Source organism: Felis catus, chromosome X (genome assembly GCF_018350175.1).
Source record: "Felis catus isolate Fca126 chromosome X, F.catus_Fca126_mat1.0, whole genome shotgun sequence".
In the NCBI taxonomy this organism is placed as follows: domain Eukaryota; kingdom Metazoa; phylum Chordata; class Mammalia; order Carnivora; family Felidae; genus Felis; species Felis catus.
The window spans coordinates 107,571,099-107,596,101 of NC_058386.1; the positions used below are offsets into that span (position 1 = coordinate 107,571,099).

Below are 25,003 nucleotides of genomic sequence, written 5' to 3' on the forward strand. Positions count from 1 at the left end.
TTGTTTAAATCTCAGTTTAATTAAATTTAAAAATTCAGTTCCTCACTTGCAGTAGCCACATTTCAGTACTCAAGAGCCATATGTGTTGGACAATGAAGATACAGGAAATTTCATCATCACAAAAAGTTCTATTGGACGGCTCTGGGTTAGACACCAAGAGACCAAAAAATTCAAATGTCAGACCAAAAAATTCAAACAATTCTAATGTTTGAATTTCTACAATGTAATTAATATTCATATCCACAGAGAATACAGATTAGGATTTAACACTTTATTTTTGACATAGACAGTGGTTCTCAAAGGTTAGTTGTACAGAAGAATCATCTGGAGTGTTTGCTTAAAGCAGAGAACTCAAAGAACGATTCAGTAGATCTGGGATGGGTATCCAGGAATCTGCATTTTAAACATATATACTAGGCAATGCTGACACAAGTAGTCACTAAACACAATTTTCAACGATCAATTTACAAATTCTGATTCATTTTCTTGTATGGATTATATGTGTACCAGGCAAGTCCTTGTCTCTCTACAAAACTGCAAAAATATTCCACAAAGGCAAAAGAAGGAGTTTTCAAGACATAGTAGATCTGAGCTAAGGTGAATACAAAGAAAAAAAATCAAGAATATAGTCACATTAGACACAGAAAAAATCTTCTGAACAGAATATTCCATAATATCTATGGGGCAGAAGCTATCTAGCCATTCAGCTTCGGGAACTCTGAAGCTCTGGGAACAGCTTTGAATATTGAGCTGGCAGGAGAGGAGAAAAACTTTGGTGGTGCAGTTTCTGAAGACCTAAATACTGCATGTAAGTGTTAAGTATATACAAGGCAAAAGGCTAGGTGCTAAGAGACTACTAAAATAAGTTTTTTTTAACTTCAAACAGTTCAGTCTAGCGGGGGAAAACAGACCACAAATAAGTATTATAATATAGGAGCAGGTGTCATTTGAGCTGAACTTTAAATGTTGAGCTGCTCTAGGATCATCAGGGATGTGGAAGAATGGCAATTAAAATCTAGAGAACAGCATGAGGAAAAGCTCAGGAGCTTGAAAATTTGGGGTGTACCTCATGACCTAGAAGTGATCTAGAGTGGTTAGTGAACAGGGTTTAAGGAAAGTTGTGAAGTGACAGATGCATTCTGGGCACCAGGGACCAGACCACGAATGGTCCTAAATGCCTGTTTGGAAAAAACAGAAACAAAAACAAAAAAACACCACCACCAAATCCTTTAGATGTTTGAGGAGAAAAGGTCATATGATAAGATCTGCATTTAGGAAGAACACTCTAACAGCTAGGCATAAAATGGAGTGAAAGAAGATGCAGGGAAGATGTCCTATGATTTGGTCATTTGGAAGAAAAACTGCACCTCTGGTTGGCAATGCCTGTTCTTGCAAAAAGCTGGGAATCGAGAGAGAAGCAACAGTATATGAGACTTTGTTTTAGCTGAAAATTTGAAGAAAAAACATTTCTAGTGGCAGTATTTAGAAGATTCTGGAGATGCAACGATCCACCACGACTCTGGCAATAGAATACCAGCAATGAGGGTCAGAAAAAAAGAAAGATTTCCCACAGTCTAGTGAGCAGACAGCTCTACACTTTCTATGTCTTTCAAAGGCATGGACAATGGGATATGTGGACATGGGTGTCACATGAGTGGCAAACAGCTTCTTCAGTGAAGTGCCCTTAAAGATATACAACATACTGCATAGTAGCTAGGGGGCATAGGTTCTGGAGACAGACTTCCTGTGTTCAAATCCTGATTCTGCTACTTAGTAATTGTGTGGCCTGGTAGACAGATTACCTAAACTCTGTGTCTCGCTTTTCCTACCCGTAAAATTGGAAATATACTACCTACCTCATAGGAGTGCTGTGAAAGTTGATGAGTTTATATACATACAAGGCATTAGTAACATGGTCTGATCCATAGTAGGCACTCAATAAATGTTAGCTATTATTATGTGTATATGTGGGGGACACGCTTACTTGTTCTATGTTCAACATCCCTTGAAGGCATTAGCACTATATCTAAGCGATGGCAATCAGTATGGTTCAGCATACCAAAGGGCATCTGCAGTATACTGTCCTGCACGGACAGAGTGCCTTAATTATTATACATAATGAGTATCTTAATATTTTTTTTGGAAAGGGACAGATATGAGTAAGTTTTTAAATTTATAGATATTCTTAGTGATCCCCTTACGTAAGCTAGTGTAAGCTGGCTCCAGCACACCACTGGCTGATGCATATAGCCCTCATACTCCCATCCATAAGACCTGGCTTCACGCCCCTACAACATTCTCAGACATGCACTGAAGGGAAAAATCCGTCAGACAACCATCTTCAGCTCCCTTAACAGCCCGAACCTACAAATCTACTCCCTCTCTAATTTCTCTTGGCCTCAAAGAGCACAGGGAAAAAATGATTATTTTGCAGATGAAAGACTTTTTCTTTCTCCAACCAGAAAATGTCAACATTTTTAAAAAGTCCTAATAAGTTCCTTTTCATTTATGTTTAGAGTGCTTGTTCCCAGAAAGAGGAATGGGGTGAGGGGGTGTTGGCCAGAGCTTTCAACTGCATAGGAAATTTGCCACCTGAAACCAAATTGGAGCTTCCAATCACCTGCCTGGTTTTCCATTTCCCTGCCCTCTAACCCTGACCCATTCCCCCAAGTTCCCTCTAGTATTTTTTTTAAGTGTCAAATTCCATTTAAGTTTAAAGAGTGATAAAGAGGGCTTTATATCATCCTTTTTTCCTTTTTGCTAGAAAGGATTAATATAAGAATAGCTTTACGTTAAGATATGTTAAAGTGTAAAGATACCATCTTAGATAAGGATAAATTCTAATTACATGGCATCTGAGACAATATATCCATTGCCATCTTTCCAAAAGTCTCATAAATAGGTCATAACAATATTGGCCCAATCTCTGGTTCAGGTTCTTGGCAACGTTCTCAAATATTCTTTGTCAAATACTAAAGAAGAGTTGTCTATGATGTGAGCATCAAGTCATTTCCCCAGTATACGGCATAGTCTCTATTAAATTCAGAGCTAAGAATGACTGCTTCAAGAATGTTTCCTGAAGAGGCTTTTAAAATTGTTTTTACCAGAGAACGACTATGAGATACTCAAGTATGTGGGTTCAGCAAATGAAGTGATAACACAGTTTTAAACAGTATTCCCTTCTTCAGTGGGACAGAAAATATGTTTTTCCCCTTTAAACTAATGAAATTAAAATTAAAAAACTATTTGGAAATTTGGAAAGATGAGAAATCTGGTCTATTTTGCTTAGATAGGTAGATAGATAAGATACACAGAAACAAAAGTGTGAAATGGAGTTAGCTGTATATTTTTTCTGTTGATCTGGATAAAATACGCAAATTTTAAATTTTTTTTTTCAACGTTTATTTATTTTTGGGACAGAGAGAGACAGAGCATGAACGGGGGAGGGGCAGAGAGAGAGGGAGACACAGAATCGGAAACAGGCTCCAGGCTCTGAGCCATCAGCCCAGAGCCTGACGCGGGGCTCGAACTCACGGACCGCGAGATCGTGACCTGGCTGAAGTCGGACGCTTAACCGACTGCGCCACCCAGGCGCCCCAAAATACGCAAATTTTAAAACATATAGCACCTCACATTCATGGCCAGTACATTTTAAAATACACATATTTTTATGAAAACTGTATATGTTTATTGAACAGAATATTAAAGACAAACTAGCTTGCTTTAGAAGGAAAATATTCCACATTAACCTTTTTGATTGGACATTTTAATCCTCTCCCCAGTTTTACAAGGTTCTACTTTCATTCATATTGATGTATAAATTAATCAAAACACTAATGTTTTTTGGCACGCCTGGGTTGCTCAGTTGGTTGAGCTCTGACTTTGGCTCAGGTCATGATCTCACGGTTCACGAGTTTGAGCCCTACATCGGGCTTGCTGCTGTCAGCACAGAGCCTGCTTCAGATCCTCTGTCCCCTTCTGTCCCCCTCTCTCTGCCTCCTCTCTCCCTCTCTCTCTCAAAAATAAAAAAACATTAAAAAAACAAAAAACACTAATTTTTTCATGCATCTGCAAAATTAATCTGGAAAGCACCCACGTATTAAAATAAAATTGTTAACATAGTTTGGGGAAAAAAATCTCTAGAGTGCTCTCAAATAAGATATTGTTTTTTGTTTGTTTCTTTGTTTGTTTTTAGTAAATGAGTACATTTGGTTTTCTTGACTAGTAGCTTAAGTTAAATTTACCCTGGATCCATCAGCTGAGAGGCAGAAAAAGCAGATTCTTGAATCACATCATCTAACCTATGAGTTCAGCCTCTGCCACTTGTTAGAGGTGAGACCTCAGGCCAGTTACTTATCGTTGAAGCCTCAGTTTCCCTACCTCTGAAATGGATATCATAATGCCACTGCCCTCACACCAGGTTGTTATAAGGATAAACTGATCCAGTATATGTGAAATTACTGTGTAAATATTTTACACCACATCCAGGATCAGTCAATAACCAACAACTATACTATAAGTTATTTTTTAATAGAGTAAAACCATGAGGGAATTAAACATGTATTCATTATTAGCATGCAAATAAAATTCAGTCATAAAAGGCATCTAGTTGGGTTTGACATCATTCATTAGGTCACCCTGGAATTGAGAGATGGCAAGGAGATAATATCATTCTCTTTTTAACATAAACACTTTTATTAGCATGGAGAGTTCTTCCCAGATATAGTAATCCAGTAGCATAGCAAAGTCCAACGTTTTTCACTGCCAGAAATTTAAACCAGTAATACAGGTCCATGAGAAACTTGTATTTATTGAACCAAGCAATATTTTCCATGAAATGTATCTATTTGCTTTTGTAGTAGAGAAAACAAGGTAGTCTGTGTTTTTAATCCAAAGAGAAAAACCACACGAACTTCTCACATTAAAAATGTACAGAAACGGCTCTTCTGGAGTCAAGCATGCATCAGGGTAGAGAAAACATCCAACAAGCACAACTCTCCAACACTTAGTGAAACAAACCAACCGCTACCCAAAGAAGAAACTGAAGCTATAAATTCAAATAAACAGGCTGCAGGGAGACTACACAAACCTGCTGTTGCTTTAATTGCAGACAATTCAATTCAGCAGCTGTTGGTCCAGGCACTAAGGTTCACTGTATGCTCTTCAGCGTAACCTTGAAATACTGTCACTCACTCACTTCTCCACATCATCTGCATGCTGTCCAATTAATGAGGAGCGAAATCAACTGTCAAACCACGCATCAAAACAGAACATGATCTTTTAGCTCTTAAGCACAGGAGCACAATATTTTAAGGACAATAAAGCATGAATGGGGGTGAGAATCCTTGACAACAAATGATATATAAACTTCTCAAAACACATAGTTGTAGGAACTAAGCTTCTGTTCTGTTCAGCAGGAAACTGAAACTTTCTTAAGGTTTTTTTCATTTGGAAGGATCCTTTCTGTCTAACTGCCGTGTAAGAAGCCTTTAAAACAAACATTCGCCAATACCTTATCAGTCTTCAAGTTCTTTAATATGGACCAATATGTTTCTGAAAGCTTAAGAGAATACTTAAGGAACACTTTTGGTCCAATGATATTTTACAATACAAAATGATTTGGTGTTGGCATTTTTAGCCTTGTTGTTTCCAGCACTTTTTTTTCTACCAAGAGACCAAACAACAATAATATATAATATTCATCAATCTGAGTTAAATAATGAAATAAAAATAAGTTTACCAAAACAAATGTGTTCTGGAATGCTTCCTGTTTGAAGTTTCCCTTTTCTTAACTATACCCCAAATCTAGACAACCAATTAACAAACCCAAGAGTTAATAAACTCAAGAGAAACACAACATACTAAGTGTTTAAAAATTGCCTTTTGCTTCCAAAGCACTGTGTCTTCTGTGCAAACACTCTAGTCTATATCGCATACTACCAGTTGCAGACAGGAGACTTGAGAAATTCAACACAAAAATATAGCAGAGAAGCATGCACAATTAAGGGATCAGGACTAACAATTTAACAGAAAACCCAGATTTTACATAGCAATCTGCTATAAACATTATAGCAAGGGGAAGGCATGTTTCATGCAGCTATTTTGCTTAGCTCATTAGAACCTTATTTGTCCTTCAGTACAGTTGAATTGGAGGCAAAATAAGAGAGGAGTGCACTTTAAACAAAAGGGAAATTTCAGATAAAATAAAACATACCATACCTGTATATTGTACCAGGAACATCGTGATACTCTTCAGGGAACTGTTTCACGTTGTATCCTACCGTGAGTTATTCTCCCCTTACCCTCTTCTCTCCACAAAAAGAAAAGCCAAAGCACCCCAAACCCCACTACACACTACCCCTAACCCACACCCCCAATGAGGAAAAAAAAACCTAGTTACAATTCAGCTTAGATCCGATGCTTCTGTTTAGCTCAGCTCCAGCCGAGCAACTGAGCTCTAGCAACGGAGCATAGGGAGGTAGATTCTGATGCCAGTAGCACTTCCATCCACTTCACTTACACAAAAGCAGGCAGTGGAAAATCCAGGAGCCTTGAAGACAAGGGCTGGAACTGGCTTTTATGAATTGCTATTACTGCATGTGTCACCATCCATCTCCAATGACGGACACTTATAGGCTGAATTGAGAGTGGAGGGGGTGGGGAGGAGGAGGTTGGAGAGCAGGTGGAGAAGCAATTAGCAGTATGTTCATCGGAGAATTCGTTCGGGATTTCATACATCAGTGCCTAAAGAAACAGCATGCAGTTGACAAATCAGAACTTTACGATTTGCATGCCTTAGAAGAAATCTTAGCTCACAGCTCCAAACGAAATACTGCTTCCCCACACTTACAGAGCATGAAAAGTCACCCCTCTGCTTTCTCTTTCCTCTAGCTACTCTTGTTCCCGAGAAATCAACATTCAAAATGAATATTTGCTAATTTCCCCTAAAGAATTGTACTTAAAAGCCTGGAAGCAAAGGAAGTATGAGGAAATTAAATTATATTGAACATGACATCTTTTAACAAAAAGGCAGGAAGCTAATTATTTTAAGCCAACTTTTCATCCCTAACCCCATTCCCCAGGTGCAGCTTTCACACCTATAATCACTGGATCACACAACTTTTGGACATATATTAAACACTGGAAAACAACCTATGTATACCTAAAAATAGTTAAAGTCAAGATGAAAAGCTAAGAGCTATATGCACAACTCTCTCCATAGACAGCCTTAATAAGGCACTTTGCCTGTAAATGCTTCAGTTTTACTCATCTCCTAAACTGAAGCACATATTTTAGACCAACTTCAAGATTAATGATGAGTAGAAACAAAAAGGAGATAGTCACTTAGAAAGGAAACATGACACAACTGAAGGAATACTGCGGCTGGGTATCAGGAAACCTAGGTTCAGATTTCAGTTCTACAACTTTCTAGCTGTGTTACCTTGGACAAGTCAGTTAACTTCTCTGAGCTTAAGTTCCCTTATTTATAAGTTTGACATAACTTATATCTAAGTACCTATCCTGACTACTTCACAGGATTGCTATGAAGAGCTAATGAGATAATAGATATGAAAACCCTTTTGTAAATCATAGAGGGTTATAAAATTGTATGGGATGATGATGATGATGATGATGATGATGATGATTATTCTCCTCCAAAACAAATCTTGCCTAAATGGCTGAAGTCAGGCGCCTCTATCACATAAGTAAAAAGAAAGACCCAATATAATTTCATGAAAATAATTCTCAATTCTTCCAATTTTAAAGTTGAAAGGAAATATTGTTTGCTCTTAAAATGCCACAGGAGGGAAATTGTCTTAAAAGAAAAAAATTTAAATCTGATACATAATACATCAAAAGTTTATTAAAGAAACTGAAGCCTCTAATTTCTTCTTTCCTTTCTGGAAAGTCAATTCAGTTGTTTTTGTATGGTCTAATATTATGTGCCATCTAGAATGCAAGCTACAGGACAATGAGCATCACCTTCTGTTAAATCTTTCTTTTAACTTGGTATATCCTCATTGCCCAGGGTGTGTGGAAGGATTCAGGTTGATTAGCTAAATCTAAATCCACAAGGTAAAAATCCAAAGTCATGTTTTATGAGGCTCCAAGCTGCCTTGATACTATATATACAGTGACCAGCTGGTTTAAGCTGGGACACAATTTTAGCACATGAAGTCCTGGGGTGGCCACACCTGGGGCACTAAATGATCCAGGCAATGTTTGGGGACCTTTGGTTCAGCCAAATCCCACATGTCCTGATTTCCATCTGCATGGTGGTTACCCAAGTGTGTGTCTGTCCACATGGGCTGAATCTGAAGCAGCCAAAAAAAAAAAAGTGGGCGCTATAGCAGAAATATCAGATGTCAGCTCCCCTTGGCCCCCTCTAATACCATCTGTGTTCGCAAACAAGTGTTGAGCCCACTTCCTGTGAGAAGAAAGAAAACTTTCTAATTGCCCTTTTGAATGTCATTGCCAATATTGAAAATGCCAGTAAAATATGTATCCAAAATCTATGTTAAGTCAAGGGGGGAAATGGATAATATAATTCACAAAGAGTTGGGTGACTGGTAGCTAAAAGGGAGGAAGCATTAAAAGGGGAACAGGAGGGGAGGGTTGCGGGGGAGGAGAGAGGAAGCAGGAAGAGAAAGGAGGTAAGAAGAGCAAATGAATCTAAAGTGAGAAGTTTTTTGTTTTTTTTTTTTTTAAGCAGAAAAATACTAGCTGGACTCACCCAAAACCTCACCTCCTAGAAAATTCTTGCTTTTTGAGGTATTGAGAATAGCCTTTTTACCACCACAGCTGCTATCCTAGCCTTCTAAATGCGTGAGTAAATAGTCAACCGCTTGAAAAAGCACTGACAGCCCTAGCACCAAAACTCACTTTCATTTGGCATGTGGAAAGTCAGGCAGGCGGGGTACAGTTCTTGAAAGGCCTCCTCACTGCAAACCTCCCCCCCACACACATACAGCCTTGACTGTGGTATGGCTGGCCACTAACAAAGGGGTCGCCCCATTTCAGGTTCAGCAAAGGAGACTTGCCTGAGATTTTTAAAACCACACTGGTAAGAAAGGAACAAAGGTTGTATTTCAGAATCTGGAATTCTGTCTTTGGGCATTGCAACTGAACTCTTCCACACATATAAGCTTGAAATTCATATTCCACAAGTTCCTCAGAAGGGCCACTCAAAGTAAAGGGAAAAGTACAGGGAAGATAATTTTTTGTTAGCTTCCTTCCCACAGTCCAAAGATGAGGATCGCATCAAGAACATGACTGAGAGCATACATCAAAAGGCAATGAAGTAGGAGGCAGCAGTTTCAACCCAGATTAGCAAGAATGGAATTGAAAGCATCAGAGCATCCTGATAAAAACAAACACATAAACATATACACCAAGAACCGCTGCAATGTTTCCATTATCCTGATTTCAAGCTCCAGAATGTAAGCACTAACGGTTCCCTAATCCACCCAAGCTCCTTCTCAGCAGCCTCACTGTCCTTTTCAAATGAATTCCCATTGCTAACCACCTTAGTTAGATTCTAAGTATTTTTGTCAAAACAAATGCCCCTGTGGGAAGATTGCAAAGAACCAAGAATGTGAATCAAACCATGAACCTAAAACAGAGAGAAACAACATTACGTTGCTAAACCTCAAACAAAAGAAGTGCTAACAGTTTGAAAGCAACAACTAGTGAGTTGACTTCAAGCAGAGAAAAAAAAGCTCTCAACTTTTCGGAATCGATCAAACTTGTACCAAACCCTTAGAGTCCAATCAGTTCACATTCCTGCAAAGCACACACATCAAGACTTGGTTTCACCTGCCTAAGAACCCACAAAGGAACCATAAAATTAACACTGGATAAGAAGTTGGGAGAACTGGATTCTCCTGATTTTTCTACTGTTTGACGTTGGTCAAGTCACTTATACTCATTCAATCCCAGCTTGCTTGCTTTGGAACAGCTGGGATGTGATTATCAATATCCCAGGTCTAATGGTCTATGACAATTGTGACATTTACTCTCGTGACAAAATAGAAAACATTTGTCACAATCTGGCCCTAATTTCTAGGAATCATAGAGGTGGGCCTCTGCAACTCTCCTAATGGTTTCTGTTTCTAGCTTATTTTGAAACATGCTCACATAGGAGTTAGGCAACTGTGCTTGCTTAGCCTTGGGAATAGTCAGCCTAATATTCCTCTTCAGAATATTTCTCTTCAAAAAGCATTCCAGGAGCAGTTTGTTTTCTTCAAAGGACAGCTACAGGTGAGTGGTCTGACCCCAAAAGGGAAAAAGGAAGGAAAGAAAGTCATCTAGAATATGCTGAGCACCTATTGTATGCCAGACGTGGCATGATACTTTACATTATCTTTTTTTAATTTTTTTTTTCAACGTTTATTTATTTTTGGGACAGAGAGAGACAGAGCATGAACAGGGGAGGGGCAGAGAGAGAGGGAGACACAGAATCGGAAACAGGCTCCAGGCTCTGAGCCATCAGCCCAGAGCCCGATGTGGGGCTCGAACTCACGGACCGCGAGATGGTGACCTGGCTGAAGTCGGACGCTTAACCGACTACGCCACCCAGGCGCCCCTACATTATTTTTTTTTAATTAGCTCTCACAACATAGCTATGTGCTCAATATTACTATCTTGCATTTTATATGTAAGGAAACTGAGGTTTACTGATGTTAAGTGACTTGCTTACTCTCCCTCAACTGGTAAGTGATAAAACTGGGATCTGAACTCAAGCAATCTGAATCCATTACTATACTAACACTCTAATGATTAAATTCTGAATGACTGAATTCCTTCTTAATTCAGTGATTCAACTGGGCTTGCTCAGTGAATAAATTACCTGCTGAGTCAATACAGCAAAAAAAAAAAAAAAAGAAAAAATCCTTGCCTTTATACTGACTTGACAATTTTAAAAAATTTCATCAGACATGTGGTTAAGACCACTGGGCTCTGGAGTAAGAAAAACCTCAGTTGCTAGAATTCTGGCTTATAAGTCTCAAGTTTTGTCATCTGGCAAATGGGAAAAGAAGTAGTACCTGCCTGGCTGAGTGGTTGTAAAGCATTAATGATGTGATAGCAGCTAGCACAGTGTTTGACATAAAATTGTTCAATAAACGTATATTAGAGCTATCCTCAGACTCATAAGCAACAGAGAAAGAAACGAAAGGTTATAAAGAAAAAGAAAAACAGGATTCATTGAACTCAAGTGCTCCTTGGCCTGTAGAACAGATTTAGTGTGAATCAAGTTTTCAGTGGCCCACCCATACCCTCTAAGCTGCATCTTGTAGATTAGCATATTCATGAGGCTCCATGAATATACTAATTGGCAGTGCCTAAGTAGTAGTAAGGAGACTTGTCATGTGGTCTGCTGAGCAGCAATTGTCTCCAGTTCCCTAGAACCTATCCTTCTAAATAGAGGGTTGGAAAGTAGCAGATAGAAGTACTGCTGGAAGTACCAAGTGGGCTAAGGCCCTTTTCTTCCCCTAATTCTTGAAGCCCTAGCTTCTCTCTCTCCCATTCCCTTGTGGCCCACTTCTCATATACTCCCGTCCGCCCTTGGTTTATTCTAGTTTTACTGTGATTCTTTTCATGGCTCTAGCTCTGTGTCTGTTCATGAGCAACCAGTGGTATTTATAGAATGTGTGTCTGGCACTGCACTAGGTAAAGTAGAGGGACATCTAAAAGTTAATTGAAGAGACATGTGTTCCATGGCCAAATAGATCTAAGATATACAGGTAGACTGGAGTTTTGGCAATACAGTAAATGCAGCTAAAACAAGATGATTTGGTTGATTTCAGAGCACAAAGTAGTTTGTTCATCCAGTCAATGACATACATACTGAAGAATTTAGAAAAAAATGCACAGTTGTTTGCAACTTTACTTGAAATGCATAAAAAGTTGTATAAATGGAGAGATGGGTGATAAAGGAAATAGAACAAAGTGTTAATTATAGAATCTAAATGGTGTGCATAGGGGTATTTACTGTACAATTCTTTCACATTTTCTGTATATTTAAATTTTTTCATCATAAAAGGTTGAGGATAAAGGAGAGGGGTAAAGGGTATAGCTTTTTCAACTTCAAATATTTCAGAACAAAATATCATATTTATATAAAGAAGCATAAATGAAATCAGGCAAAACGTTAAAAAATTGGTGAATCTGAGTGGATGGCAGATGACAGTCCTATATGATTTGTGAAATTTTTCTCTAGTTAAAATGATTTTAAAATAGAAAGTTAAAGGATAGTTTGTTGAACACTGGCCCCTTTTACCTAATGTCTCATTTGCCATTTTTAGTAGAATGGATATTGGGTCAATAATAGTAGAGAAATTGGAAAGAATGAAGGTGGGGGCAATAATCAACCAACAGATCTACCTTCGGTGCCTACTATATGCAAGACGCACTATGCTAGGCATTCTGGGGGATTCAGAGACAAAAAACATAGTCCCTGTCCTGAGACTCACAGTGCAGGTGAGGGAATGCCAAAGCAGTGTCTGAAAGGGTAGCTGGCTAGAGCAGAGAAATTCTGTTAAGAGAAGTATGAAGACTGGCAAGGTAGATTGGGGCCAGACTATGGAAAGTAGTGAAGGCCACGCTAAGGAGTTTGGACTTCATCCTATGGATAATGGGAAACCATTTACAGTATCTGAGTCAGGGAAAGAACATGCTCTAAAACACATTGGCTACATAGTAATAATCTGTTTGAGCACAGGTACCTTCAACACATATTTGTTTTCTGTTCATATACTTCTGACCCTTCTATTTCCCATATCTGGATGTGGCCTTTAGGGATTTTCAACATTCTGGATGCTACCCATTTTTTTTAACAGCCACTTTGTCATCTTTTCAGCCTCTGTTCCTTTCCCTCCCCCAGCTCCCGAGGGGAGCTGCCCAGCTCTCAGCTTAGCCCTGCTGACTCAGTAAGCAATAAATAAGCCTCATATAGTTTTTTAAACTAAGTTGCTAAGCTTTGAATCTCTGCTTTCCTTCATGGCAATCAAGCCCCAATCACTACTGAGATCATTGATTTGAGTTGGAAAAATGAATATTCAGCTAAGCAACATGTGAAGGAGTACAGGAAGGTATGTCGTATGTGTAGAAGGAAACTGTTGTTCAAAGTGATTTTTGGATACTGAAAGAAAACCTAGTGGAGACGGTATTGCTGAATAGCAGCAAGTGATTAGGGTAAGACCTCTCAAAGACTGCCAAACTATAAGGTGGACTTTGTCTCTAGTTTTTTCCCCCCTATAAAGCCAATCTTCCAATCCAATCATGCGATTCCCACATTTAAAACTCTGAGCTGGCTCCCCCCTGCCTATAAAGGCCAAGCTCCTTAGCAGGCAGACTTCCCTCACAAACCAGACACAGACCTGTCTCCAGATTCTTATCCTGTCCCCCTCACCCAACTCCCAGTGGTTCACACACAGTATCTTACCTTTTCCTGAAGTATCCATTCTCACACATGTGACTGCTTCACATGTGTCGGTGGTCCCTTTGCTTGGAACCCTTGCCCACCACATCTTTTTCCACCTTGTTTCTAGGCAATACCCACTCATCCTTGGTGATTCAGAACAGGTAGACTCTGGTCTGTGACTTCTCCACCTCCAGCAATAATTCTTCCCTCCATCATGTTTCCAGGGTATTTCTTATCTAGAGTAATATACTATTCCCACTGTAATATAATTATTGATTTAGGTGTCTATCTCCCCCCACTTAACTGTGAGTTCCTTAAGGGTAGGCAGGGACTACTTCTAGTTCATCACTGTACTCCTAGCACTTACCATAGGGTTTGGTCCTGTGTATGTGCTCAAATGTCTATTGAATAAATGAGCTTGAATATCAAGTGCTCCTTGAATTCAAACTCAGCATCTCTTGAAAGGTAAAAATTAGAATATTGTGTGACCAAAGTAATCCCAGTGAAGTATGTCTGAGAACTTGACTGCAGAAGTGGTAGGAGGACAGGTTATGGGGTCTTCCTGTGGGACCTTTCTAACCCAGGAAGCTCTTACTGGCAGCTGTTGCTGGCTAAAAACAAGGGCAGCTGGAGCGGACAGGAAGGGCCCTTAGTGGGGATTTCCCCATCGTTACCTTTCATAATTCAGCACTGAAGGAAAGTTGTTTATATAACATTCTCCACACAGTGTTTTGATTCTTCTGAATTACAGCCAAACTTTCATTTGTGCTCTGCCTACAGATACATTTGGACCAGACTTGTTAATGGATAGTCACTGAAAGTTCCCCAGTTCACATTCTCACCTGTCATTATTATGCCGAGGAACAATATTTTGTGGGTAAGGAACCACTGAAAAACTGAGAGCCAAAAAGGGGGCCGAGCAGAGCTAATAAAAATGATCTTTTATTTTTCTCCTAGATTGCTAATATATTTCCTAGCACCTCCCATCCTGCACTGGTTTATATTATGTATCAGTAAAGGCAAAAAAAAGAAAAAAAAAAGAAAATGAAGACTTTGTCAAAACTTGACGCCTGTAGGCACGAGAAAGAGGAAGCAACACTGAGGCTTGGAGTATAAATCTTTAGACATATGATCCATTGCCACTTCTGCAAAGTAAACATTTCAGCTGTTTTTAAACAAATGGCAAAAGCAATTAGCCCCTTCTGTAGACTAAACTGAGGTGCATGCAGAATTAAAAAAAACTTAGTCTGTTTTGATCTTCAAAAATGTCAAACTGGTAAACATTTCGCTTTTTTGTTGTACATATAAATCTATGAGCCAAGCCTAGCTTGAGGAAGATTTAAGAGACATAAAATTTGTCTGAGGTGTCTGCCAAATCTCTGCAGCAGAGAGAAACCCTGGAGAAGCTGACATAGTCATAACTCTCAAAACATCACTAGCAGGCTTGTGCAGGGCTAGACGTACAGAAAGTCACTGTTCCTTCTCTCAAACTGTTTGTAAACAGAGAAGTAGATCATTTGCTTATCAGCTATCTGGTAGCTTATTTTTGCCCATATGTCCCACAGAGGAAAGAGAAAAAAAAAGAGTAAGTCCCTACTGGTACATATCCCAACCTTCAGCTGCGTAGATTTTCACTTATATGACAAGCCTGCTTGTTAAAATCTTCTCTTTCATTTCCTCTTGCACACTCATTCTTGTATGTACACGAGATCAATCTCTGTCTCTGTCTCTCTGTCTGGAAGGCATTACAAGAAGGTATTTATATGTATCCAGGACAGTGTCTAACAGAGTGCTTTGCACATAATAAGCCCACAATAATTCGGCAAATGAATTGAAACTCTATCTGTAATTTCTATGTTCAACTTATTTGTTCATGGAACAAGAGAGTTATAGATTCTTTTTCTTGAAGTATTTAACAGTTACAATTTCTTACAAAGTAAAGTCATTTTATTCAAATGATTTGTGCTTAGGACTTCTGTCCTTTAAAAGTATCCATTTTTGCACAATGGGAATTATTTGTAAGGCAAATGAAGGAAAGTCCACGCTGCAGGATACTGAATGACAATATGAACACTAATATATTTTGTAGAGAAAATCAGATATCCCATATTCACCTGATTGTATGTCGTTATGGTAATCCACCACATATGTCTAAAATCACTTAACAATGCAGGAATATAGTGCATGCATGGGCTGCATTCTGTAAATAGGATTAACAGTTGGATTCAACCAAGGTCTTCCCTGGGGAGAGATTGCTGGAAAATACATCTACATGACATTTAAAAAAATAAATTAACCAATGACATTGGCTCCCATGAGACACATTGTTTCTTGTACATTCAATTCTATCACAGTTTTCTGTAGCTCTCTACTGACATCCCCATCCCTAAAGACATAGAATTTCAAAACAGAAAGAAAAACAGAGCAATCGGAGCTCTTCTGTCTGTCCTGCATGAAGTGTTATGTACACAAAGAAAAGAGCTCTGTACATTAGCACAATGTGAACTGTGACATGGTGAGATCATGTCAGTCTGGACTGTTCTTGTTATGTCGTGGTCACATATAACTTGCCCAAGGGAATGAACAAAGTCTGTGTGCATGCTAAGATTGGCAGGGGCTGCAGAAAAACAAATACAGCTGTGCTATACAGCAGGGGGGGATTTAATTTTTCCTTTGAAAAATGTTATTTATCATGATGATTTTTCTTCCCACTTTTATATATTTAACTAATTTTCCTCATCTGTAAAATAGGGATAACTACTGTATGTATTTAGTATTTTTACTATGAGAATGAAATGAAATCCTGGTACAGAATAGTTAACCCATACAATATGCATCAACATCTGGCTAGCATTAAGTAAACACCTATTATATGCCAGGTACTGGCCTAAGACACCAAGAAAAAGTAAACCATAGGAGGAAAAAGTGACACTGGAGAGAAAAGCAGGGAGCTGATTTTCAAAAGTTTTATAAGCTAGTCTAAGAAGTTTGGATTTTATCTCGAGGACAATGGGCAGAGCTGGATAGCTTCAGATTTGTGATTTAGAAAAATCATTCTGTCAGTACTGGTAGAGAATGGATTGGAAGGAAAGCAGGCTGGAGACAGTAGTAATCCAGTCTAGAAGGGGTGTGTGTGTGGGGGGGGGTGTGTGGGGGGGGTGTTGCAGGGTGTGCTGGAGAGCGGTGTACCCCAAACTAAGGCAATAATAATAGGACACATGCGGAAAACATGTTTTTAAGTAAAACTCTATTACAAATGATTAAAAAATATGCAAAAGGTTAAAAATAGGACTCATGTTATCTTACCATTTATAGCAAACCTCTGTTGAATTTTTTTCTGTGTTTAACATTATAGGATAATGATTTCCTATGTATGCACACATAGGGTGTGTGTGTGTGTGTGTGCCCATGTACATGTGTATGCGTTTAAACTGGGATTTGTCAGCTTTATAACGAGAATTTTCTCTTAATATATCATAAACAACTTTCAACATAATTAAATATTTTTTAGTAACATCCACTTACATGGCTACTTAGTATAGTAACCTATGCTACAGATACACGATAATTGATTTAATCAAAATCTCTAGTATTACGGACATTTAAAATGCTATTTTCCTTCTTTACCCTGGGATAGACATCCTGAGAAATAAAATTTTGGAAACACCACATTTATTTCCTTAGCATAGAGCCTTAGAAGTTGAAGTGGTAGGTTGAAAGCTATGTCCAATTTTGATATTTTTAATCCACATTGATAATTTCTCTCCAGAAGGGCTGTATCAAATTACAGTCCCACTAGCAGTATCTGTAAGTAGGAGACCCATTTGAGAGTGATTTCAAGGATGGAGTCAACTGGATTGTAGGTGGAAATGAGGGACGGATCCTTGGCAGAGTATTGGGACGGCAGCAATGTGAACTGTGTCAAGAGGAGCAAAGCAATGAGCAGGCCTACGGAACAGGTGTCTGGGTGGATAAATGATGAGAAAGAAAAAGGTAAGGTGACCATAGGAGAGTCGGGGTGGGGGGGGGGAGTTTAAATGAAAAGAAAAGAAGCCTCTAGAGAAGTTCTGCATTCAGGTGACTTTAATTTACTGCTTTATTTAGCCAAAGTAGCTAATGTAGCAAACAGCTAATCTTTTTTGTAACATTTGGCATTCTGGTACCAAAGTTCTGAGTTATATTCATGTTTATGCATGTTTTTCATCCAATAACCATTTGTTAGGTGTCTACCACATGCCAAGTGCTGTCCTGGATGCTATGGGTGTGGATATGAATGAGACCTGGCCACTGCCCTCAAGGAGCTCATAGTCTTGGGGAGAGACAGACACATCCACAGACTGATACACTAGTGTGGTACAGCCTAGGACAGAGGTAAGTGCAGGGTTCTATGTAAGCCATGAGCCTAACACTGTTTTGTGTATGCTTGTATATGTTTGTGTGTGGTGGGGGAGGGCGGGGAGAGCTGCAGGAAAGGCTTCAAAGAGGTGTTGATATTTGAGCTGAGTTTTGAAGGAGGAGTTCCTCAGATGAGTAAGGGTCACAGATCATACTCATATTCCTTACCAGTGCTTTGGAAATTTGTGCCACTGGTGTTAAGGACACTCAGTAAGGCAGTGAGGATGCTTGTGCGTAATCCAAACCCATTTGTGAAAACAGCCTCCACTGTTACCTTAATGCATATATATACATGGCCCGATTTGAGCAATAATATGCTCATCTTAGAATTAAAGGATAACAGGCAAGTGACATATAGGCTTTTAAAAAATAACTCTGATGACATTGATAGAATAATAATATTCCCGTCAGCCAAGTCCAACTAATTCTACTTCCTAAATGGCTCTCATATCTCTTGCCTCTTCTCATATGTGGCTACCTTGGGTCCTCATCATCTCTAGCTTCCTAACTGGTCATGGCCCACTCCAGTACATTCTAAAGTAAAAACCTCATCATGGTGCTTGTCTTCTAAAATATATTAATGTTTTTTATTGTCTACTATCAGTACTTCCCAAATTTGAGTCATTTGAGTTTTATCATAGTCACACATCATGGGTACTACTATTAACATTTGTCTTTAAATCAACTTTAAACTTGTTCACTTTATATTTTTCCTAAGCCATTTCCTATGTAACCTTACATTTAAAGATGTAGTTCAGCTTTACCTTTTATGAGACACATTAGAATATATAATTACTGAAATTTAAAATGTTTGTGGGAGTACAACATAACCACCAGTGGTAGATGCTCTACAGTTTGAAAAACAATAGCCTATGGAAGCACATCCAAATTTCTTAGCATTGCATTCAAGGAACTTCACAAATCAGACCCAATCTATCTTTCCAGACTCTTTTACCATTATACCTTCATTTCCCCAAACAATCTATACCCTAGTCATGCTGAATTCCAAAATATTGAACGGACATGCTCTGCTTTTATACAGCCCAATGTCTTTCACAGACTTGTCTCTCTAATCTGGAATGCCTCCCCTCTACTGTTCTCTGCCTGGTGAACTCATTATCCTTCAAGACCTGTCATGTCGCCTCCTCACAGAAGGCTTCTCCCTGATTCTCCCTTACAGTTAGTCACTGCTTCCTTTATTCTTCTGATAGCACTTTGTACTTCTTAGTGTTATATTACACGCTACATTATCTCAGAATTATGGGCATTTATCTCCCCAGCTACACCCAGGAAAAGCTCTCATACTCTGTTGCATCCTGAATAATCCCTGTGAGCAAAGGTCATGGAGGAGACCTAGTGATCTAGGAAGTCACTTAAAATAAAAGCTATAATAAAATAAAACCTAAAGGACTATCTAGGCCCAAATAGCTTACATGTAAGGCACGTTTTTTAAAGAGAATCACGTGATTCAGAAATAGCCATATAGTTTTGGCAGACACAATTAGCTACGGCTGCAATAACAGTGAAGCTAATTCAGTTTTGGCAGCCACTTTACAGCATACACATACTGACATAGAGACTAAAAGTGAATCATTTGGGTTTCTGCCAGGATGATCAATTACACCTGACAATAATCTTTCCTTACCACAAACAGAAAGTCAAGAAGAAAATTGAACAGTGGGACTAACAAACCATGGTGGAGAGAGCATGGGCTCTGGAGTCAGAAATCTATACACCAAAATCCCAGCTCAACTCCTTACAATCTATGTGACTTTGGGTAGGTTAAACAACCTTCTCTGAGTTTTAGTTTTCTCTTCTAGAAAAATGGGGAAAACAGTACCTACTTCATAAGACTCTTAAGATAATGCAACAAAGTGCTTATGATAGCACCTGGAACATTATATGGGCTCAATAAATAGGAGTCATTATTGTTACCCAATGAAATGACTACAATTCAGATAATATGATGCATAAGGAGAGCAAATACATTTCTTAATAAATTTGTCACCAGGCTTTAAAATGACAACTATAGAAGTGTAGCTAAGAATAGCCACAAACAGAACAGTCTGTAAGGTAAAGATCTTCTTGGGTTTAAATTAAACTCACACCTGGAACATACCACCACACTTCTTTGTGTTCTCCAAGAAATGATCTCAAATCAGGTTCCCCTAGGATGAAAAAAACAAAAATCACCCAATCTTAATTTTTTGTGTTTAGTTTTATTTGATACAGAATAATATCCAAATTATGTGGATGCTTTAAAATGTCCTGTTATTATGACCCCAATCTCTTTCATGACACATTTTTATTGCAGTCAGGCAAACCCACCCTTCATAAAAATGCTCCTTCTTCTATATACCCTCCTCAGATTCCAACGCCAGTTCCAGAAAGCACATTCTCCCTCCTCTTTGCCCATTTCAAATCCCATTTACTCCTTTGGAGCCAAAATTAAAATTCAAGTCCTCCAGAAAGCATACCCGGATTGGTCTGGAAGATGACAATTTCAAAACTACAGCATTTCCAGAGTTAGGCTTGACCTTCCTTACATACATCAACCCCCAAGCCCATCAGTATTAGAAACTTTTTGCACGCGTTTGTAATAATAAAATAATTAATACAGTCTGTTTCGCACAGTCTACTTTATTCTATAGTCTGTGTGCCCCCTAAATCTTTTTCAACCTTAGTGCTGTTATGAGTCGTGTTAGAAACCTCGATAGCGCTTGGTTTTTTAAATCGGTCTAACTTGCCTTTGACTCTCACCAGAACACTGCACTGAACTTTAAGGAGAAACCCTTTCCACTCCAAAGATCTGGTCAGGGCAGGGGCGGGTGGTTGGAAGGGCCAATAAAGAGATGGCGACGATCTTTATACCATCAGCAAGGAAACAAAAAGTGAAATTTGGACAAAAAGTCACGCCCTGAGCGTGCGAGGAATTCCCACACCCCCAGAGAAAATTGGGGAGTGTGTACGTTAGAAAGGGTGTGTGCCCAAATCTGAAATGTAAATTGAGGGAAGCGAGGAAAGAGATCATCCAACTCCTCCAAGTAGTAAGGGGAGTCCAGACACCGCCTAGGGAAGACCCTCGTTAAGAAACCTAACTTCAGATCTCGGAGGAGGCACAGGACGGGAGCGAGGATACACGATAGCGTCTTGGGGGATTAAAGACTGCAGACTAGGTGGAGAAATAGAGCGCGCGCGCTCCCGAGGTTCCAAGCTCCAGGAAACGGGCGCGGAGGGCTCAGCAGCCCACCCCCGACTCCCAGGCCCGACACCCCCTCCCCGGCAGAGGCGGAGCTGGGCGGAGTCAGGCGCCGAAGACAACGGCCCGGAAGCACCCTCCTCCCTAGGCCCCTCGGTCCCACACTCCCCAACCACAGCCGCTCGGGCTTTCTGCCTCTCTGACCTCCAGCTCCCCGGCTACCGAAGGGGCTACTCCTTATACTGCCGCGGAAAATCGGGCCGGCGTGACAACTTCTGAAAGCGTAGTGCCCTCGCCGCGCCCCACACCACGCAACTGTCTTCTGAACTCCCCGCCTCTCGCTAGCCGGCTTGGGCCCGACACTCGGGCCCAGGGCTGGACTCTCACCCACACCGCGGCCGCTGCAGCATTTCTTATTGGTTACTGGTCACCAGGGAAGCAGGAGGCCCAAGCCCTTGTCCTCATGGGAAATGTAGTTTCAGGTCGCTGGAGGCTGTCTTCCTGGGGTATCCAATATTGGCATTGGCGGAGAGACTCGGGTGAAGGCAGGGGATTGTGGGAGATGAAGTCGAGGCACTTCTTTCGGTATACCCACAGTTTCTCCATCCAGTCCGATCGTCCCCTGAGTTCAGATGGAGCAGGGTATTCTGGGTGTTGTAGTTTGCGGTGTACTCTCCTACAGAATCTACCTTCTTGGGGTATGGGGTTGTGCTTGTGGGATTAGATGAAGGTTCTAGATTTATTTTACCTTTTGGTTAAGCTCTTAGCGTTTGGGGGGCACTTTATATCATGATTTAAAATTCTCATTGACTTTTGATTGAATGACTTTTTAAAAATATTATGTTCCGATAAGCTTACAATTGTAACTGGTCCTTTAAAACTGTCAAAGTATGTTCTATGTGAACCATCTGCATTAGAATGACTTCAGAGGCTCTGGAGAAAATGTATACTATGTTTCCAGTTGGGTATCACATTTTTCCCTTTGAATTGTAACTGGTCTTTTAAAACTGTTAAAGTGTATTCTGTGTGAACCATCTGCATTTGAATCACTTCGAAGGTCCTAGAGAAAATGTATACTGTGTTTCTAATTGAGTACCATATTTTTCCTTTTGAAGTAGGGCATAATAGGCATATAAATGTGATCAAAGCCAGCCCAGAAGAATCCCATTTAACCCATAATGAAGCCACATTGTTGCCATGAAGAACAGTGGCCACATCACTGATGTCATGCAACAATTTAGAACAGGTAGAGAATACAACTTGAATAATAAGAAATAAATGTATATTTCTTTAAGAAACTATTGTTTAGTAAAGATGTGTTAATAAGCCCGATAAATAAATAGATGGAGACCACTAGCACTTTCAAGTGATTTAAAGGTTGAGGAAAATGGTGGCTTATTAAGGCTAATTTTACTCCTAATTTTTGACTTTTTTTTTTCTTTCCAGAGGTGAATCCTTAATAGCCGAAAGGATCATTACAGTTGGGTTACTACAATTTTACTCATTAGAACAACCTTTTCACTCACAAGTGGAATGAATGCAAAGAAAGAGGAATTGCATTTTGCTAAGGTAATTAATTGCCTAAAATTTTAAAACAGAAGTGAAGGAATAAATGGACTTAATAGATTGAATAATTTACTCAGCAAACTGCTTTGTCCAAGGCTCCAGACTAGGCACTGTTGCTACAGAATTGGAAAACAGCCCTTGCTCATAAGTAGTTCACAATCTAGGACAGGAGAGAGAGTATACATTGTGCAAAGTGCTCTAAAAAGGTCTACATGCGGTTCTACAGGACCATAGAAGTGGAAGAACTCATTCCACTTCTGGAGGAAGCCATGCTTGAATGATGAGACTTGAAGGACTAGTAAGCTATTTGGGGTAGGGAGGTCAACCATATTTCATACTAAGGAGTAAGAATGTGAGAGAGTGCAGAGAACACTCTCCCCCCACCCCTACTCCCCAAAAAAGATGTTCCACGTTGCAGGAGCTAGAACAGGAAGGAATAGGAGGCCATATCAATGAGTTCAAAATTTAACCTGAAAGCAGTGGAGAACCATTAAAGGATTTTACGCAAGGACATGGTATGATCAGATGGACTTGGTGATAACTTGGATATGGAAAGTAAGGAAAGGGAAGGGGTCTATTGTTACTCTCAAGTTCTGATTTGGAAGACTGAGTATGTGGTAGTACCACTCATTTAATTAGGGAAGCCTGAAAGAGTAGCAAGTTTTGTGATGGACAGGAGAGATTAAGTTTTGGACACTTTAAATTTGAGGAGTCTATGGAACATTGGGGTGGAGATACCCGTAGGCTGCTAGGAGGTGTAGGTCTGAAGCATAGGAGAGAGGTCAGGGTTGGAACTAAACATTTGAGAGACAACAGTATATAGCTGGCAAGTAAATAAATAAATATGGATTAAATTTCACTTGGAGAGTGTTTAGAATAGTAATTTTTAGAAGGGCAGAGATTAAGAATGGAACCCTAGAAAACAACGATATTCAAGTAGTAGGTAGAGGAAGTCAAGGCTCCTTGCCTTCAAAGGAGGCTGAGAAGAAATGGCCAGATAGGCGAACCAAGAGAAAATAAAGTACTAGAAAATAAACTACTAGAATATAACACAGAGAGGTCAAACAAGAGGACAGAAGAGTAACATGAAACTACTGATTCATCCATTCAACAAATATTCGTTCAGTACCTGCAACATTCCAGGCATAATTCAAGGTGTTGGGAACAGAGAAGTAGGGGAAAAAACCACATAACATCCCTTCCCTTTGGAGCTCATATTCTAATAGGGAAAAAATGAATTAACAAGACTAATAATGAAAATATATACCTATTACGAGTAATATTTCTGCAAGTCTTATTAGAATGGATATGTATGTATATGTGTATTACACATACAAAGGTGAGACTCTTGATCTATTGTGGGTAAAAAGTATGCTTGAAAATACATTTAGGAAAAAAAATAATTGAGTATAAGAACACAAATTTGTGAAATAATGTCCCAGGGTATGTTAGTGTGATTGGATTTATAGATCAATCAGTAGGCCAAAGTTAAGGCTTTGTCAACAGATAGTGTAATACTCAAGTCTTGGCCACGGTTCAGGTTTATGAATGTGGAATGTGTTTGGCTTCAGTTTTTGCTTAGATTAAGGCTTAATCATTCTGTTGTTATCTTTACAAGTCAGTGTGGATCCCTTGCTAGAGGACCCTGGTACCAAATTTACAGCTCAGTCTGACATCAACATCAGTCCCCAGAGGTATAGCTATGGTTCAATCTGTGTCAAGGATCAGAGTCTTTGACTGGTATGAAAGTTCACTTGGAAGCTGTCATTAGTCCAGCGTGGCTTGGATTATATCTCCTTGTGAAGCCAATGTACAAGATTTGGGTTCAAATTTTAGCCAGTATTACTATTTAGTCTGTATGTAAGAAGAGGTTTTATTCTTGTTAGTGCTGTCTGTGGACCAGCCTCAGAGAGACACCCAAGGATGGGGCTCAGCTCAAGGTTTGACTTTCGCTTTTTGGTCAGCATTGGAATCGCTTTTTTTTCTAGGCTTGGAATTCAACAAAGACCAGTTATGGCTCTGCCAGAAGATGCTGTTCATGCTGATTTTGTTGTCTTGGAAAAGGCTAAATAAGAATTTGAACAAGAGTTATGTTCAGTCTTTTATCAGGTAAAGTTACAATTAGTGTTCATGGTTAGAGTGGATTATTGGCTGTGGTCAGTGTTAAGGCACAGTGTCTAAATTTAATATTTAGTCTTTTGCCATTTTACACCATCACCTATGATGTGCCCCAGAGTTTTGTCTGAGAGCAACGTTAGCATTTCATCTGTGGACAATACGAGAGTATCAATTGTGGCTGGGATTTCAACTGAGCATATGAACAGGATTTGGGAGCATATCTGGCCAGAGTAAGCCCAAAGTATAATTTCTGGCTTTAGCCAGTCTCAGTGTTCTGTCTTTGTCGATAGCCCCTATCAGGA

The 25,003-nt window shown here is 39.5% G+C and overlaps 1 protein-coding gene across 11 annotated transcripts in view; it reads right to left on the reverse strand.

Annotated features, from left to right (window-relative positions):
• ENOX2 (ecto-NOX disulfide-thiol exchanger 2) overlaps positions 1-21,539 on the reverse strand; it is a 267,204-nt gene extending 245,665 nt beyond the window's left edge. The window contains exons 1-2 of one of the 11 annotated variants that reach the window (XM_045051310.1): positions 21,405-21,539; positions 19,938-19,986 (exon numbers count right to left, since the gene is read on the reverse strand). Coding sequence is in view for 3 of the 11 variants with exons in the window: in XM_045051307.1 (XP_044907242.1) it covers positions 6,220-6,241 (22 nt within the window). In the remaining 8 variants the exon portion in view is untranslated. Of the gene's footprint in view, positions 1-5,089; positions 6,159-6,219; positions 10,395-19,926; positions 19,987-21,221; positions 21,383-21,404 lie in introns of those variants that run through there. The other 10 variants (XM_045051308.1, XM_006944000.5, XM_019824274.2 and 7 more) reach the window with 10 other exon arrangements.
• Between the last annotated feature and the right edge of the window lie 3,464 nt (positions 21,540-25,003).